This window comes from Mesoplodon densirostris, chromosome 3 (genome assembly GCF_025265405.1).
Source record: "Mesoplodon densirostris isolate mMesDen1 chromosome 3, mMesDen1 primary haplotype, whole genome shotgun sequence".
Taxonomy (NCBI): Eukaryota; Metazoa; Chordata; class Mammalia; order Artiodactyla; family Ziphiidae; genus Mesoplodon; species Mesoplodon densirostris.
In genome coordinates this window covers 165,492,410-165,508,447 of record NC_082663.1, presented here as the reverse complement: position 1 = coordinate 165,508,447, position 16,038 = coordinate 165,492,410, and the positions used below count along the sequence as shown (strand labels likewise).

The 16,038-nt window shown below is 51.5% G+C and overlaps 1 protein-coding gene across 1 annotated transcript in view; it reads right to left on the bottom strand.

Annotated features, from left to right (window-relative positions):
- The window catches only part of SLIT3 (slit guidance ligand 3), a 621,296-nt gene that overhangs the window by 72,380 nt on the left and 532,878 nt on the right, over positions 1 to 16,038 (bottom strand). Inside the window, exons 15-19 of the mRNA XM_060094956.1 lie at positions 13,440 to 13,590; positions 12,168 to 12,242; positions 4,678 to 4,821; positions 3,705 to 3,848; positions 855 to 1,018 (exon numbers count right to left, since the gene is read on the bottom strand). Coding sequence (XP_059950939.1) covers positions 855 to 1,018; positions 3,705 to 3,848; positions 4,678 to 4,821; positions 12,168 to 12,242; positions 13,440 to 13,590 — 678 coding nt within the window. The remainder of the gene's footprint in view (positions 1 to 854; positions 1,019 to 3,704; positions 3,849 to 4,677; positions 4,822 to 12,167; positions 12,243 to 13,439; positions 13,591 to 16,038) is intronic.

Sequence of the window (16,038 nt, the reverse complement as noted above, 5' to 3'; positions counted from 1 at the left end):
CTATGGAAGAGGTTACTGTTAACCAGATCTGGATAAGGCAAATTGACTGAAGGGGTGGTCGGGGTAGGGGCAGGGCCCTATCTACTGCCCTCCTTCTCCTCCCTCTCTCCGCACCTTCCACGGTACAATCCCTCTGGCGTGGTCAATGTGTCCCCAGCCCCCATTTATACCTTAACCTCAGTTAATCTACAAACCAGTTCATCCGTCTCTACATAACCTAAAGTTGACCAAGTAAAACCTGTGCTGGCTTGAATTTATGCAAACAAATATGCCCTCTGGAATCCTGACGCTCAAAGCCTTGAATCTTCAAGTATTCGTACTGCCTAGCCAGTGACAGGAATTTCCCAGAAGCTCATCTTGAAGTCTGTTTCCCATGAGCACATACTCTCAGCCTCATGATGATGCAGGCAGGAAAACTTCGGCCCAGGGCTCCCACGTACAGTTGTGTAGGTAGCATACTGCACAAGGGTGCCCCACCATCTAATGGGCGCCAACCTCACTGTGGATACGGCAGATTAAGGTATTTGGTCCAACAGTGTCTTCACAGATGGCTGTAAAGTATCTCGTTTTAACAAAAGCAGTATATTATGACAGATTTCTGACTGATGGAGGTCAAATCTCTTTAGAAAGAGGTACCTGTTCTTAATTTGCACGACAGAGCCATGTGGGCTAGAAGCAGGCCTGCAGAGCCCTTCAGAGCTCAGGCTGCATGCTGAGGGCAGAGGAGAATCAGATCTCGGCGGGGGCGGGGGGTGGTCCTGACCTGCAGTTACCGCCTGCCTGCACCTCTTTTCTCTTGTAGCTGCCTTGTCTTTCCAGGTGTCGCTCCCCTGCCCCGCCCCCAGCCTTCCTACCTTCACAGGTGAAGTCCTGGATGGCCACGTCCTGGATGGGAATCTCCTTGAGGAAGAAAGGCTTCTGGCACCGGGGGTTCCCACTTACGATTCGCCTCTTCCTCAACCACTTGCCGAGCCAGGCCAGGTGGCAGTTGCAGTTGAAGGGGTTGGACAGGAGGTTTCTGGGAGGAGAGAAGGGCCATCTCTGAATCGTTAGCCTCTACCCTTGTCCCGTGGGAGCTGGTCCTGGGATCCAGGTCTGCAAGCCTAGGGCCTGGCTCTCCAGGCAGGTCTGCTTCCGGTTCAGGGGAAGGAGAAAGGACGAAGGAGGTAGAAGGTCTGGGAAAAGGAAGGCAGGCTCTCTTCTAAAACCCGGAGGCAGTCTTTGCGAGGGTCTCCTTCCAGACCTCGGCGGACAGACGCAGTCGCCGCCATGCCCTCCTTCGTTTGATGAGCTCCAGCTGTGTGAACTGCCTCAACTCCTCCGCAGGGATTTTCTGACACTTAGAGCCTTCACGTGTGCTGCTCCTCCGGCCGGGGATGAATTTCTCTACGGGGGGCCTGGCTGGCCCCTCCTCTTCCTTCAGCCCTCAGCTTAAATGACCCCTCCTCCAAGAAGCCCCTCATCTCCAGGGAAATGGAAAGTGCTGCCCTGGCCTGTTCTCCCCACTCATTTCCTCCACAGTATCCATCCGAGCTGGTAACGCCTCCCTCCTTGGACTCTCAGTTCCCGGAGGGGAGGGACCAGGTCTGTCTGTCCTGCTCTGGGTCTCCAGGAACTAGTAGGGCATCGGCATAGGCACTTTATACGAATCTGTCAGATGCAGTGATGGGACAGGTGGAGGGCTGAGGGCAGCTATCACTTTCTGAGGGTTTTCTAGAGGACAGGAACCGGGCTGAGCGCTTTATAAATCCATTTTCTCATTCAGACTTGTCACGGCAACCCTAGGAAGGAGGGGACAGTATTCTCATCTCACAAATGAGGCATGTAAAACTTAGGGAGGTTACAGAAGAGGGCTGGAGAGCCCTTGAGGGGCTGCGGTTTGACATGGCAATGAAGGGCTTGGGAGTCAGTCCTTCCTGGGGTTGATTCTGGCTCTGACGCTCAGTAGCTGTGAGAAGGTGGGCAAGTTCCTTCCCCTGTCGGAGCTGGTTTCCTTCATGCTTTGTGACTCTAGCCCTCTTGGCATCTTTCGTGTCTTTGGATTCCCAGTGCAGAGGCGTCCAGGAGGGGTGAGAAGTGGGCTGAGATAAACCAACCCACCCATGCTAGTTCTAACCCACTGTCCTCTATCTTCATGTCACTCATTCATTCAACTCATCCACTTATTCAACCATTATATAATGGGCCAGGCTTAGTGCCAGGCTCAGGTGTAGCCCCTGAGGACAGAGGAGTGAACAAAACAGTCATATATCCTTCCTCCTTCATCCCTCTGGAACGTATGCTCCAGCTGATGGGAGGCAGACAATATGTAATTAACAACAAAAAGTATAGTATGTTAGGAAATGGTCAGTGCTATGGAAAAAATTAGAAGAGCAAGGCTGGAAGAACTGGGGGTGATGGCAGAGGGGTGGAACGGGGCTGAGGCAACTGACATTTGAGCAAATAATAGAAGGAGGGGAGGGAGCCAGGGGGAGGGCTTTCCAGGTAGTGGGAACAGCCAGTGCAAAGTTCTAAGGTGGAAGCGGGCCTGGGGTGTGCACAGGCCAGTGAGGCCAGTGGGGCTAGAATGCAAGGAGGTTCTGAGGGGCTAGACGGCATGGGGCCTTTAGGACGTTCTGTAACTCTGGCTTTTATTGCCAGTGGGGTGGCTGTATGGGAGCATGACCACGGGCAGCAACAGGAGATGCAGCAACAGCCTTTCTCTTCTGTCTCCCAAAGGGTCTTTGGAGAAGGGAAGGGAGGGGAAAATGAACCACCAACTAAGGGTAACAGAGCCACACAGAAATACTATGAGAAACCATAAAAGCTAACATGTGCTGAGTACTTTTTATATCTCAGGCCCCTGCTGTGCATTTTACCAATATTAACAAATTCAGTCCTCATAACAGTCCTATGAGGTGGATTATGAGAAGGGACAATTAAAGCACAGAGATGAAGTAACTTTTCCAAGGCACGCAGCTAACAAGAGGTAAAGCTAGGATAGGGACCCAGAAAATTTGGCTCTAGAGCCCAAAGCTTTCACCATTATTCTAAACAGCCTCCCTTACTAATACAGTGAATATTGTGGGCAGAAAAATTCATCCAGAAAGCTAGATTCTAACTGGTTCTGATACACATTTAAGCAGTCAGTGACATCATTTTAAAACCCCCTGTCACACGATGTCACTGGCCTGCTTAAAACCTTGTGTGGCTTCCTGATGTGTTTTGGATAAAGACCAAAACGGCCCACGGCAGTCCTGCAGCCTGGCCCTGGTCTCCACTCCAGCCTTGCCCACTCTGCACTATGACCACATTGGACTTTGCTCAGTCCTGCATATCTGCTCTGCTTCAACCTAGCACAGGGCCTTTGCACATGCTCTTCCCGCTGAAAGGAATACACTTCCTGCTTTCACAAACAAGCCAACTCCCACTCACCTTCCAGAGCATAGCTCCAGTGCTCCTTGACAAAGCCTATGCTAGGCTTTCATATCACCGTGGACCTCCCTTCTGTGGCAACTCGCTATGCTGTGAGCTCCAGGAAGGAGGGCCCACGTCTGTGAATCCTCAGTAGCAAACGGTGCCTGGCACGTGGAGGGAGCCTGCCAAGTGTTTAAGTTGACAGATGGATAGATGACCTTGGGCCAAATATAGTAGGGTGTTGTGAGAGGAGAGGGCTGCAGGAGAGGAGCCCGGAATGAATGCGCCATGGGTCCAGGGGGACTTACATGGTGGACAGGGAGACAAGTGTGGTGAAGGCTCCGGGGGTGATGGTGGTGATCCGATTGTCGTAGAGGGACAGCAGCCTCACTGAACTCAGGCCAGCAAAGGTGTCATTGCTCACACAGCTGATCAGGTTACTCCTCAGCATCCTGCAGGGAGAGGGGTGGGGTGAGCAAGCACAGGTATCATCCTTTCCCTCCTATGACTGTGTCACTGTGTGTGTGCATGCGTGTGTGTGTGTGTGTGTCTGTGTGTGTCTGTGTGTGTGTGTGTGTGTGTGTGTGTCTGTGTGTGTAGTGGGATGCTTTTGCCACTCCAAGCTCAGACCAGTCACATTGCTGAGGTTTGTCCTGTGATAGCTGGGCCTGGGTCCCCACTGGGGCTACCTGTAAATGTGTATATGCACATTCTTGGCTGCAGATGCTGTATTTACATTAGAAGCAGGTGTCATGCATGTGTACATGTACATATGTATATTGTATGGTGGTTAGTGTATGTATGTATATTTTGGAGAGGAGAGGGAAGAATCAAGATGTGACTGTGGACATCAGCTTGTGTGTATGTGTGTGTGCTTATATGCACATGCTTGTTTGTGTATGTGTTTATGCACATGTTGCATGTGTGTCTATATGCCATTTTCATGCACATGTGTAATGCCTATGTTTTGTACATGTGTGAGTGTATGCCTGTTTCTGGTATGAATCTATACCTGTGTATACATTAGGGCTAGTGTCTTTTAGTGTGTGTGTGTGTGTGTGTGTGTGTGTGTGTGTGTGTGTGTGTTGGGGGTTGCTTAGCATGCTAAGTTCTTTCCCATCCAGGGCTGGGAGATGTCTAATGTCTCTCTGGCTCCAGGATTCAGCAGGCCAGGACAGCGCCTGGGCCCAGTCCGCTGCCCGCCAGCCCTCACAGCCCCTCTGATGCCCCTGCTCTCCCATCTCCCTCCCTCTGGCCTTGGCCCAGGCCCTGGGAACTTACAAGGTCTTGAGGCCGCTGAGGCCACGGAACACGCGCCCATGCACTGTTTCCAGCTGGTTTCCTGTCAGCATCAGCTCCTGCAGGCTGGCCGCTCCATCAAAGGCACCCTCTCTCACCTCCTTGATCTTATTGTTACTCAAGTTTCTGGAAGGAGGGGATAGAACAGGTCAGGACGCAGGGAGGGAATGGCTGGCCTTGCAGCCAGCTGGGGACTCTAAAGTGCTCCCTGGCCCGGGGACTGGCTGGTGGAGGCTCCACCTTGGGCTTCCCGATGTTTGGTCTTCAGCACCTGTGCCTCAGGAAGCAGGGAGCCCAGCACCCCCATGGGGTGTGGATGGGTGGGCTACCTGTGTGAAACAGACTGTGTAGCATTTGAAGTCTTTCAGTACAATTGTCTTTTCAATGCCCTGGGGACTGGCAGATTTCGAATGGTTCTCAAACTTATTTTCTCTCTTCCAAGGATACTCTCACTAAGTAGCGATTCTCAAGAGGAGAGCAGGAGGAAAATATAAAACATGCCTGCTCCCTGCGGGGTGAGGCGTTTGTAGAACCTTCGGCTCTTTCACCATTTGAGATCCCTGATATAAATGGACCCTTTCTAGTTACTACAGTTTGTGCACTTGTTATGTACTAGGCACCATGTGAGGGGTTTGACCAACAGAATCACATCAAATCCTCAAAACAACGCCCATCAGATGGGCATCATTTTTATCATTGTCCTGTTTTATGGATGAGGTGACTGAGGTTCAGAGAGACTAAGTAACTTACCCACAGTCACACAGCTGATAGCACTGGGATCGGAGACCACGCTTTCGGGCACACAGAAAAGCCTCCAGTGAACCACTTTTCCCAAATGAATGTTCCTTTGACGATGTGGATGCCCATCCCTTCTATTACTGCTCTGCAGAATTCAGGGTTTGGGACATTGTGTTTTCCTAAGTGGGCTCGGTCCTTTCAAGTCTCCGTGTTGTCATTTCCAATACTGCCCTCGAGCTCTGAGAGCGGGCTCTTCCCTCCGACGCCCAGCCACCACGCGGCAGGCTGCATGGGAGAACTCAGCAGCAAGCACGTCCTGCAGAACTATAGGTGCTGCAAGCAGCAGGGGGTCTCCACAGACCACCCAAATGTTCAGGCCTGAAAGGTAGCCCCAGCTGGCTGGCTGGAGCAGAAGGTGATGGAGTTACAAAAGCTGAGGGAAGAATCCAGCTACCCCAGCAAACATCCTGGGAGGACCTTGTTCTGTGAACAGGAGGCCCGTAGGTGGAGACACAGCGGCTAACTGGCTGAGCACCCAGAGCTTGTTAGAACTGAGGGCTCAGGAGAGATGGACCAGCTGGCCCATTGTGCTGCTGGACATACTGAGGCCCAGGGAGGGGAGGCCACTGCTCCTGGTCACAGAGCACTGAAAGGGACACAGCACTCCATGAGTCCCTGGTACTACTGCTTCTCTCAAGTGCCCTCCTTGTGCAGCTCTGGCCTGACTCACGCACCCCTGGGGGTGAAGCCTCCTGTAGGGATGGTTCAGAGCAAGTAAAGTTCAACTGGGCACCCAAGGGCTCGATACAGGTTGCCTGCCTGCCCTCTTCCCAAATAGGGACTGGGTCTTTGGGGGGTGGCAATGCCCACACCTGTGGGCACGTGTGGAGGAAACAGTTCCCACCCTCGCATTGTCTGCTCCCTCTGTGCTCCTGGTCACGGCCTTCCTCGCCTCCCTCCTCCATCCTGCTGAGAAAACAGGTGCAAATACCCCTCAGAATCCCTCCCCTGAGATCTGACAGAGCTGGGAGATTCTCAAACTGGATTTCTGCTCCCTGCCTGACTCTCTTGCAACTCAGCCGGTCTTCTTATAAATCCTGGTAGCCCTGGTCCACGATAACTCGGAAATGAAGGCAATACACAGGGGAGACTGCAAATTACCCCCAAGTTCAACATGGGAGAAGAGAGAAAGACTTTCCCAGCAGCTATAACTCATCCAAATGCTGGAGCTTCTCCTCCAGCTCGAGAGAGTTAGGCTTCTTGGGGAACTGAAGTACATGCGGTGGGCAATGAAGATGAGTTACAGCAGCTAGGAAGTGGGAGGTTCCCATTTCCTGACATCTTTTTCTTTAAAGGAGCAGAATTAACATCACATTACTGTAAGGTTTGCGAACTGGATTTCCTTGGGCTGGGAGAATGGAAAACATAAGGAGAGTGAAAAAAGGGGATAGAATTTTCCAGAAGACCAGGCTGCTGATCTCTCTCCATCCATCAAAGCACCACACAAAACTGCAGGCAGCTTCTGCCAGAGGACAGAGAGAGAGCAGCTTGGGGCAAGTGCTCCAGACACAAAACCAGTGCCTCAGGGTTTTGTAAGAGCTCCATCTTATTCTCAGAGCAGTATCTCCCTGAAGATGCCCCAGATCCCAGGAAACCTCCAAACACAAAACTAAGGGCACTGAGCCTCTCTCCACTTTTTTTTTTTTTTTTTTTTTTTTTTTTTTGCGGTACGCGGGCCTCTCACTGTTGTGGCCTCTCCCATTGTGGAGCGCAGGCTCCGGACGCGCAGGCTCAGCGGCCATGGCTCACAGGCCCAGCCGCTCCGCAGCATGTGGGATCTTCCCGGACCGGGGCACAAACCTGTGTCCCCTGCATCGGCAGGCGGACTCTCAACCACTGTGCCAGCAGGGAAGCCCCTCCTCTCTCCATTTTTGTCTCTGCAGACCCACCTGAAGGATTACTGCTTCATCATGGCTTTGACTCCAGTGAGGATGGGGATCTCACATCTGAAAGGAGTCAGCCTCATAAACTCCCACCCCAGGCCAGGGCTGGTTCAGAGTGGTCCACGGCAGGACAAACCCAGCGCTCGGCCACGCTGCCCTGGCAAACTGCTGAGTGTACCTTTCAGAACCTGTTCTCATTCTTCCCAAGAAACACCAAGGCCCCTAGAGGCTGGGGGATTCATCTCTGGAAAGCCTGAGTCTGAAACGGCGAGCCTGGACTTCTTCTAGGTCTCTGTCTCTTCAGGTTTGTAGGACAGCCCATAAACTCTGGCAACAGAGAAGCATCTGTAATCCTGTTTAAAAGTCCAGTCCTCAATGGAAATACAGTTGGGAAAGAGCTAAGCGGAGTTTTCTGGAAGCCGAGGATACCGGGTCATGATTGAGCAGCACACTGGCACCCTGTCAGGTCGGGGAGGTCCTGTCTACCTCCCTTATGGACCTCTCCGGCCCCCTGAGGTGGAAATTCTACTTCGAGCTAGGGTTACAAGCTCAAATGTCCACAGGGTCCAGGCAGGTGACCTAAAATTGGAAGCAAGCCCAGTGGGGACGGCAGTGATCAGGAAAACACGTGCCCCAGCTAGGGGGCAGCCGTTCCTGAGCTCAACTCAACTGGAGCCGTTTGGGAACATGGGCTCAGTTTTGCCAGATCCTCTGATTTTTCCCAAAGGTGCTAGAAATCCACATTTAGTTTTCTGTGGAAACTCCTGATTTTTTTTTTTTTTTTGCGGTACGTGGGCCTCTCACTGTTGTGGCCTCTCCCGTTGTGGAGCACAAGCTCCGGACACGCAGGTCCAGCGGCCACGGCTCACGGGCCCAGCCGCTTCGCGGCATGTGGGATCCTCCTGGACCGGGGCACGAACCCGGGTCCCCTGCATCGGCAGGCGGACTCTCAACCACTGCGCCACCAGGAAGCTCAAAACTCCTGATTTTTAAAAGAGGGCAACTACTTATTAAAACCACAACCATCATGGACCTAGAGTCTGTCATACAGAGTGAAGTAAGTCAGAAAGAGAAAAACAAATACTGTCTGCTAACACATATATACGGAATCTAAAAAAAAAAAAAAAAAGTTCTGATGAACCTAGGGGCAGGACAGGAATAAAGACGCAGACGTAGAGAATGGACTTGAGGACATGGGGAGGGGGAAGGGTAAGCTGGGACGAAGTGAGAGAGTGGCATGGACTTATATACACTACCAAATGTAAAATAGATAGCTAGTGGGAAGCAGCCACATAGCACAGGGAGATCAGCTCGGTGCTTTGTGACCACCTAGAGGGGTGGGATAGGAGGGTGGGAGGGAGACGCAAGAGGGAGGAGATATGGGGAGATATGTATAAATATAGCTGATTCACTTTGTTATACAGCAGAAACTAACACACCATTGTAAAGCAATTATACTCCAATAAAGATGGTAAAAAAAAAAAAAAACCACAACTGCGACCACCAAATCCACCCAGGGGATTTGATTTTGGCTAGAGGGGTGCTAGGTTTCAGCTTCTGCTTGAGATGCTCCTTCAGTGTAAGAAGTGACCTGAAAGTTAGCCCAAGAGAGGCCGTGACCCCACTCTGAATGGGTCACTTGAAAAGCTACCTTGAGTTACCACAGTCCTAATAACCTTTGTGGGGAACAGCTCACACCTCTTTTTGCATCCCTTAGTGATACTTATGAAATCTCATTATTCCCGCATGACAGGAAAGGGGCACAGAGGTTGAGAACACTCTGGAAAGGCACCGCAGAGTCCAAACTCCTGGCTGTGTGTCCACTCCCCTCTGCCTCCGTGCCCTGTCGGGGTGCCGCCATCCAGACTGTAACCTTAGGGCCCTGGCTCCACAGTCCCTGAGGAAGCTGAGCAGTCTCAGTCACAGGCACTGCTGGCTTTAACCACCCTGATGGGCAGAATTCCAGCTGACCCGTCACCTCATGGGAGTGTAGGGGTGGTGAAGGGTCCTAGCAAACAAGGACTGTTTACTTAAAAAGAGTTGCCATCAAGTTATTTTAAATAAGTGGTTGCAGCTGGTGGTCTTTGGGACCAGATCTGCCCTATTGGGACATGTGCTTGGTTGGCTGGCACCATATGTATATGGACTTAGGCACACACACGTGCACACGCATGCGGTTACTGCCTTCAGATAGTGCGTGTGTTCCCCAGCTACTCTGCACTGTCACCACTCCTGGCTTGATTTTTAAACTTGGACGGGTTACTTTCTGTGTTTCAGCTTCCTCATTTGTAAAATGAAGCAATCTCAAAGCTGTTTTGTTTTTCTTGGTGAGGGGTAATTGCTTGGACATCAGCAGAGTCTGGCACACAGAGTAAAGCGTTGAGTAACTGTTAGTCGCCATTATTATTATTGCTGCCTTGCACCCATTCACTTTCCACTGGGAGTCCTGAAAGCATCTGAGTTTGTAACTCCTGTTTTAAATGTCTAGCCATCTGCTCTGGGTCACGTGACCCAGATGTCCTCTTTCTGTCTTCCAGCACCTTCTCACCGCAGTCCCATGGACAGAGGCCATGTCTTTTCCCTTATCTCTTATACTTACTTCTGATCCTCGTCACACCTTACAAGGAAGGTGCACTTGTTTCTATTATGAAAGGCCCAGAAAGGCTAAGGGCATTCCTAGGGTCACACAGCAGGCGGGGGGCAGAGCTGAACTCAGAACAAAGGCTGGCCTGCCTGTTCTTCCGCCACACCTGGATCTCCGGCTGCTCCCGTGAAGGGAATATTTGGCAGCTCTGACCTTCCTTCCAGCATGGCAGATGCCGGGAGGAACTTAGTGACATCTGCCCCTTTTGGTGAGGACTCGGCCTACATTTTGCCACAGTCCGCACCACTCCCTTTTGTGGCTTGGATGCTGAGGCTGGGCGTTGGCTGCAACTTATCATTGCATTTGTGCTGTTGTTTTTGTTGGTGTACAGAAACAGTTCTTCATACTCAGGTCCCTGTCAAAACTAGGAAGATGAAAGACTCAGAGTGCTTGAGTTTCACCTAAAATGGGAGAGCGCATATTTCTTCATGGAAGCAAAGACTACTTGATCCTGTTTACTGTGCAAATGTGCACTTGGCCAGCTTTACTTGTTTTAATACATGCCTTATCTCCATGCGCATGTATATTTGTTTGGAGGTTAAAAAAAAGTATGCATTTTCGGAGGTTGAATTTAAAAGGACATCTCCTGGCAGGTGATGGGTGATGTCTGTGCTGGGTTCCTGAAGCTAGAGGTGGGCCTGACCACTCGGACAGCCATGAACCTCACCAGGACCCGCGTGTGTCCTCCCTCTGCTGCCCCCTCAGTTACAGTGCTCTCCACTGCTCCCAGTTACAGAGTTGTCCCCGAGTCCATGGCCAAGGCGGCAACTGTGGGCAGGGAGGGAATAGCACTGATGCGATCCAGATGCTGCCCAGGGCAGGGGAAGGTCTCTCTCCTTCTTGCCTGCAAGGGACTGATGGGCGGAAGAGTGGAGAGCAAAATAAACTGAGGGTTACAATGAATTCTCATTATTCATCGTGGTTAAGCTCTGCGAAGTCACGGGGCAAGATGAATTAGTGAATGCTGGACCACGGCTCCTAGGGGAGCCTGTGCTCACCATTTTCATGAACCGATCAATACCTAACCTTGTTTGATGCATGTTTCTGTTTAAAGACATCTTATTGAATATATAGCGTTGATTTACTTACATGGCCCTCACAGCCAACAGCACTATAACTCTTGCCTGAACAAAGCTTACGTAACACGTATTTTCTCCGTAAGGCACATCACAGCCTTCCTATCCTAGCTTAGGATCACTAGACAGCCCTCCAGTGCTATGCTACGGGGCCATTTTAAACAGTGAAATCACCCACAAAAGCACAAACATGCAAAAAAAGAAATGTGGCACTAAATATATTGTGGACTGGACACTTGTGTACAGCCTGGGAGCTGAAACAAGAAATCAGAACGTGGCCTTGTTCGATTTCAGCTGGGGACGTGCATGTCGGGGGACTCAAAGTTTTTGCTGCCCTGTCTATGTATAGGAATGACCAGGAAAGCCCTGCGTGTATTGATTCTGAGATTACAAATAAATGTTAGTGAGGAAGCGAATCAGCAAATACAGGGTCTATGAATAATGAGGCTTGACCGTTTCCCTTTGTTCCAGAGGCAGACTCCAACCCTGGGGCCGGGACATGTGGAGGATGGGGTGGGAGTGGGGAGCAGAGAGCAGAGTCAAGGAGAAGGGAATTAGACGGCAAAGAGCCCCCTGTCCGTGCTGGCACCTCTGCTGGCACACCTGGGGAGGGAAGCGGAGGGGGAAGCAAGGCCAGCTGTGCACCAGTGAGCTTACAGGTGAAGGAGGTGAGGGAGCTGTGGCGTCTCCGCTCGTGTCTCAACCATGTGGAGGCCTTTAGGGTCCGTCTAAAAACAGACCTTCTGACTGTTACCTCAGGAAAACTACCAAGTGGTGTGCACCCTAGATCCCCACGTCCCGTTGCTGGTCCTCACCTGAGTCCCTCCGACCACCCACTGGGGTAGACATTGCGTGTGGGGTGGAGGATGGGGGTGAGCAAGGATGGGGTGAGGGTCAGGGATGGTGCAGAATGCATGCTCTGCCTGTGCACGGCCCTGCCGTAGTGTCTTGCTTCCCAGGATGTGCCCATAGCGGGGTCAGGAGACTGGGAGGGGCTGCAGTGGAGGGAGAGGGAGCCGCCCGTGCCCTGGCGTTCTGCTCCAGTTTGCCAAATTCCTGAGACTGACTTACATTTTCCGCAGGTTGGGCAACTTCTTGAAGATACCAGTGGCCTCTAGAACAGATATCTCATTGTCGTTCAGTCGGCTACATGGGAAGCAAGCAGATGAGGCGGTGGGTGAGCTGTGATGGGACACCTCCTCCATTGGTCCCCCATCCCCCCGTGGCCTCAGCTGAATTGCCACCTGGACCTCACTCAGTCCATGGTCAATAGCACCATAGAAACCCTCCGTGTACCCCATCAGCATGGGGGGCCCAGCAGTGAGAGGAGGGGTGTGAGAAGGGGCCAGAAAGGAGAGGAAGACCCTCTGCCGAAGGCGTATTCAACTTTTTGAACGCTCAGCGCTTAACAGTCAAGTGCCAATGATTTGCCTTCATTTTGTAGGGGTACCAATGACCACTTAGACCCCCAGGGAGGTTTCCCCAGGTTCTTCCAACTCTCCAAGCCACTCAGGTCTTTCCTGACCACATCCCTCTGCTAAAGGCAGCTCAGGGACTCCACGCCCAACATTCATATAAGCTCAGGGAGAGCAGGCGAAAGTCAAAGATAATAATAATAATAATAATAATAATAATTAATAATAATAAAGACCACCATCATTTAGGCAGGGTTTAGTCCATGCCAAGATTCAAGATAAAGTCTGTGCTTGCATCCTCTTACCTAATCTTTGTAACCCCCACAGAAGGTAGGTATCAACACCTCTATTCTATAGCTCCGAATCTGATGCTCAGATCTGAGAAGCAACTTGCCCAACCTCAGGAAAACTGGAGATGACAGGAGTCAGGCCCAGATCCGTCACCCTCCGACCCATGCTGTCGCTGTGAGCTCTGCCACGTCTGGATAAACCAACACGCCTCTTTATGAGCATGGATAACCAGAGGCTCAGATATACCTGATCGTTCTAGCTGTTTTTTCACTTTAGGACAGTCATTTATGCGCTATCCATCTTTCCGGTTATGTTGTAAGCTTCCTAAGGGCTAGGAGGGGTGGTCTGCTTTGTTCACCATGGAAAAGGGTGGGCCTGGCACAGTGCCTGGCCCGTAGCGGGTGTTCGGAAAATCTTTGTATCAACAGAATGAATGAGCTGTCTTTATTTGTGAGCAAGCTGTCCCCCGCGTATGCTTGGGGGAGTCTGCCCTTGTCCCGGGACGCAGGGGACACCAAGGAACACCCAGGTGACTGAGCCGGGAGGGGGCTACCTCTAGGAGCCCACACCCACCCTGGCTGGCTCAGGGAGACTGGGCGTGGGGACGTGCAGGGGCTCCCGCCTGGGCAGCACTCACAGGTCGGTGACGTATTCGGGGAGGTGGCTTGGGACACGGGCCAGCTTCTGGTTGGAGCAGTCCACGATGGTGCCCTCGCAGCGGCACCTGTCCGGGCACACGAGGTCCATGAAGCACTCGCTGCTGAACCTGCTGCGGTAATCCTCCGAGCCTGGGGGGCGCCAAAGAGGGGGTGTCAGTGGCAGCCGGTCCGGCATGGGGCGAGGTTGTGGGCACTGGAGGTGGGGAGACACAGGGCGGGGGGATGGCCCAGTGACATTGCCCTCATTTTTTGGCCACCTTGCTCTGCCTTCCCTGCACCCCAGCCGCCAGGCTGCTTGCTCTCCCTTTGGTCTTTGTCATTCATCACTTTCCATCTAATGCCACAAGCTCCGTGGGCTCTTAAGTTTCTGTGGGTCATGGACCTTTTTTGAGGTCCCTGTACAGAATTTGGTCTACGATTTATGGGGGGTACTTAGTCCATGATGCCCATGATCCATGGACCCTCTAAATATTCATGAGAATCCAAATGAAGAGATTTTGATGGGCTTTTGATGAGAGCTATGCCAGGGGTGGGAATGAGGTCAGGGAAGAGGGTCATAAACTCAGTTGTCTTCAGGAACAAAGCAGGTAATGAAACGATAAAGGGGGCCCAGCACATGGCAATCAATACCCTTGACACCCGGTTTCATTACTGGGAAGCAATCATGAGTTGGGGTCCTGGGGAATTGAAGGCCACTGCCTTAACGTTTGGGCATTTGGCTGAGGGTTGCCTGATAATTCTTTTAAAAAAACATTGGTGATGAATTCAAATGTAAAACACTGTAAAGACAAGTACGACTCTTGTGAGTGTTAGATGCACCTGCTGCCTTTGAGAGGAAGCTCTGTTTAACTACAGTGAAAAGCCAGTTCCAATGAGCTAAAAGTAGTTGGAGCTAAGATTAATTTTTGAAATTGTATTTTTCTGGAGGTTACATACACAGTAACGGTAACAGGGCCAGCGATGTGCTGTCTTGAGAGATGCCCTGGGGAGCTGCCTTAATGATCAGAAATGATCCCCTGGCTCCTGGGAGAACCTCTGTGAGACCACAAATCTTGCCCGAAATAAAAGGGAAGCTCTGGTTCTCCTATCAGACCCAAGCCAGTTGATGGGGGTCGGGTCTCTTTTATTTTCACCTTCAGCGGTTCATCAGCACAATGCCAGGCACAAGAGCCTGGCTCACATTCGTCCAGTGCCTAAATGGGGTGTCCTTAGCACATCAATGGTTCCATACGTGCATATTTCTGCAGTGTTTCAGAGAACGTGAATGCCATTTGTTTGCCTGGCTAGTTGAGGTGGACCTTGGCCATCTTATGTGTATTAGGAGCAGAACAGGGCATCCGCATGCAGTACAGAGGTTTTAGCAATAGAAGGTGTGGATGTGCCCAGGCCTTGCCACTTAGTAGCCTCAATCTCTCCACATGTAAAACGGGAATCACATCATTGCCCCTACCTCACAGGGGCTGTGAAGATCTGAGGGAGATCAAGGCGGTGGAGAGCCTCTGGAAAAGGGTCAAGAGTTGTACAGATGTTTGTGATTCTATTTTTTTTTTGAGCACCTAGTGGAACATTTGGCATGTCAGAAGCCGTTAAAACATCAGCGTAGTGAGTGGTGAGAGCTGATGTGTACTGAGCCTGGATCACGAGCAGGGCACTATTCTTTGAACTCCAAATGGGTGAGCCCATTAAATCTTCACAACATTCTGAGGCTATTATGACTCCATGTGATCGATGAGGCAACTGAGGCCTGCAGGTCACTCAGGACGTGGCCGAGAAACGAACCCAGGCAGGCTGCTGCCAGGGCCCAGGTGACTAATACTTTGCTTTACTGCAGTTGTGCTTTTGGACAAAACCTTAATCCCAGACCTAGGAATGGTCATAAAGTCAAGTTGGTGGAGGTGAATTGAATGGCATTTTCCCTCAGTGGGCTGCAGGGAGACAGGAAGCAGATGTCTCCACTGCCCTCTTGGTTTCTCACTCCTCACGTTTTCTCCCCATGGTAATGCCTGATTGGGGATGGACTTGGCGGGTCTCTGATTCTGAAGTGACATCATCCACCTAAAACAGAAGGTCAAGGCCTGGACCTGTCTCTTTCCCTCTTTGCTCCTTCCCCATTCCCCTCCTTCATCCCACTTTCCACCTGCAGGCTTGTGTGAGCAAAATCCAAGCAGGTATCCCAGGTTTTTTGGGCGGCTCCCTGGTCCAATGCATTATGCAAATTTCTTGCCCTTTGCTTGTCAGCATCCGTCCCACTGAATAACTCTGACCTGGGCTGTTTCCGGCCCCCCACTCGCCGACGTATCAGCATGCTGAGTCCTGGATGAATTTCATCGCGCAATCCCTGCTAGATGACAACCCTCTCTTATTCCCCACGGCGGTTCCCCATGGTGATGGTGTGAAGGGGCTTTTCGTACATATGCATGTATTTTTCCTTTGAGAAGGTGTCTAGGATGGAATCCTTGCAAAGCGGAGAAACCCTGAGTGATCAAAGCCAGAAAGACAGGAGCGAGCTCAGTTTGCACGCTAACATGACGAGCCTGAAGATGTGCACCGGCTGGGCTGCGGCTGGGGACAGCCGCC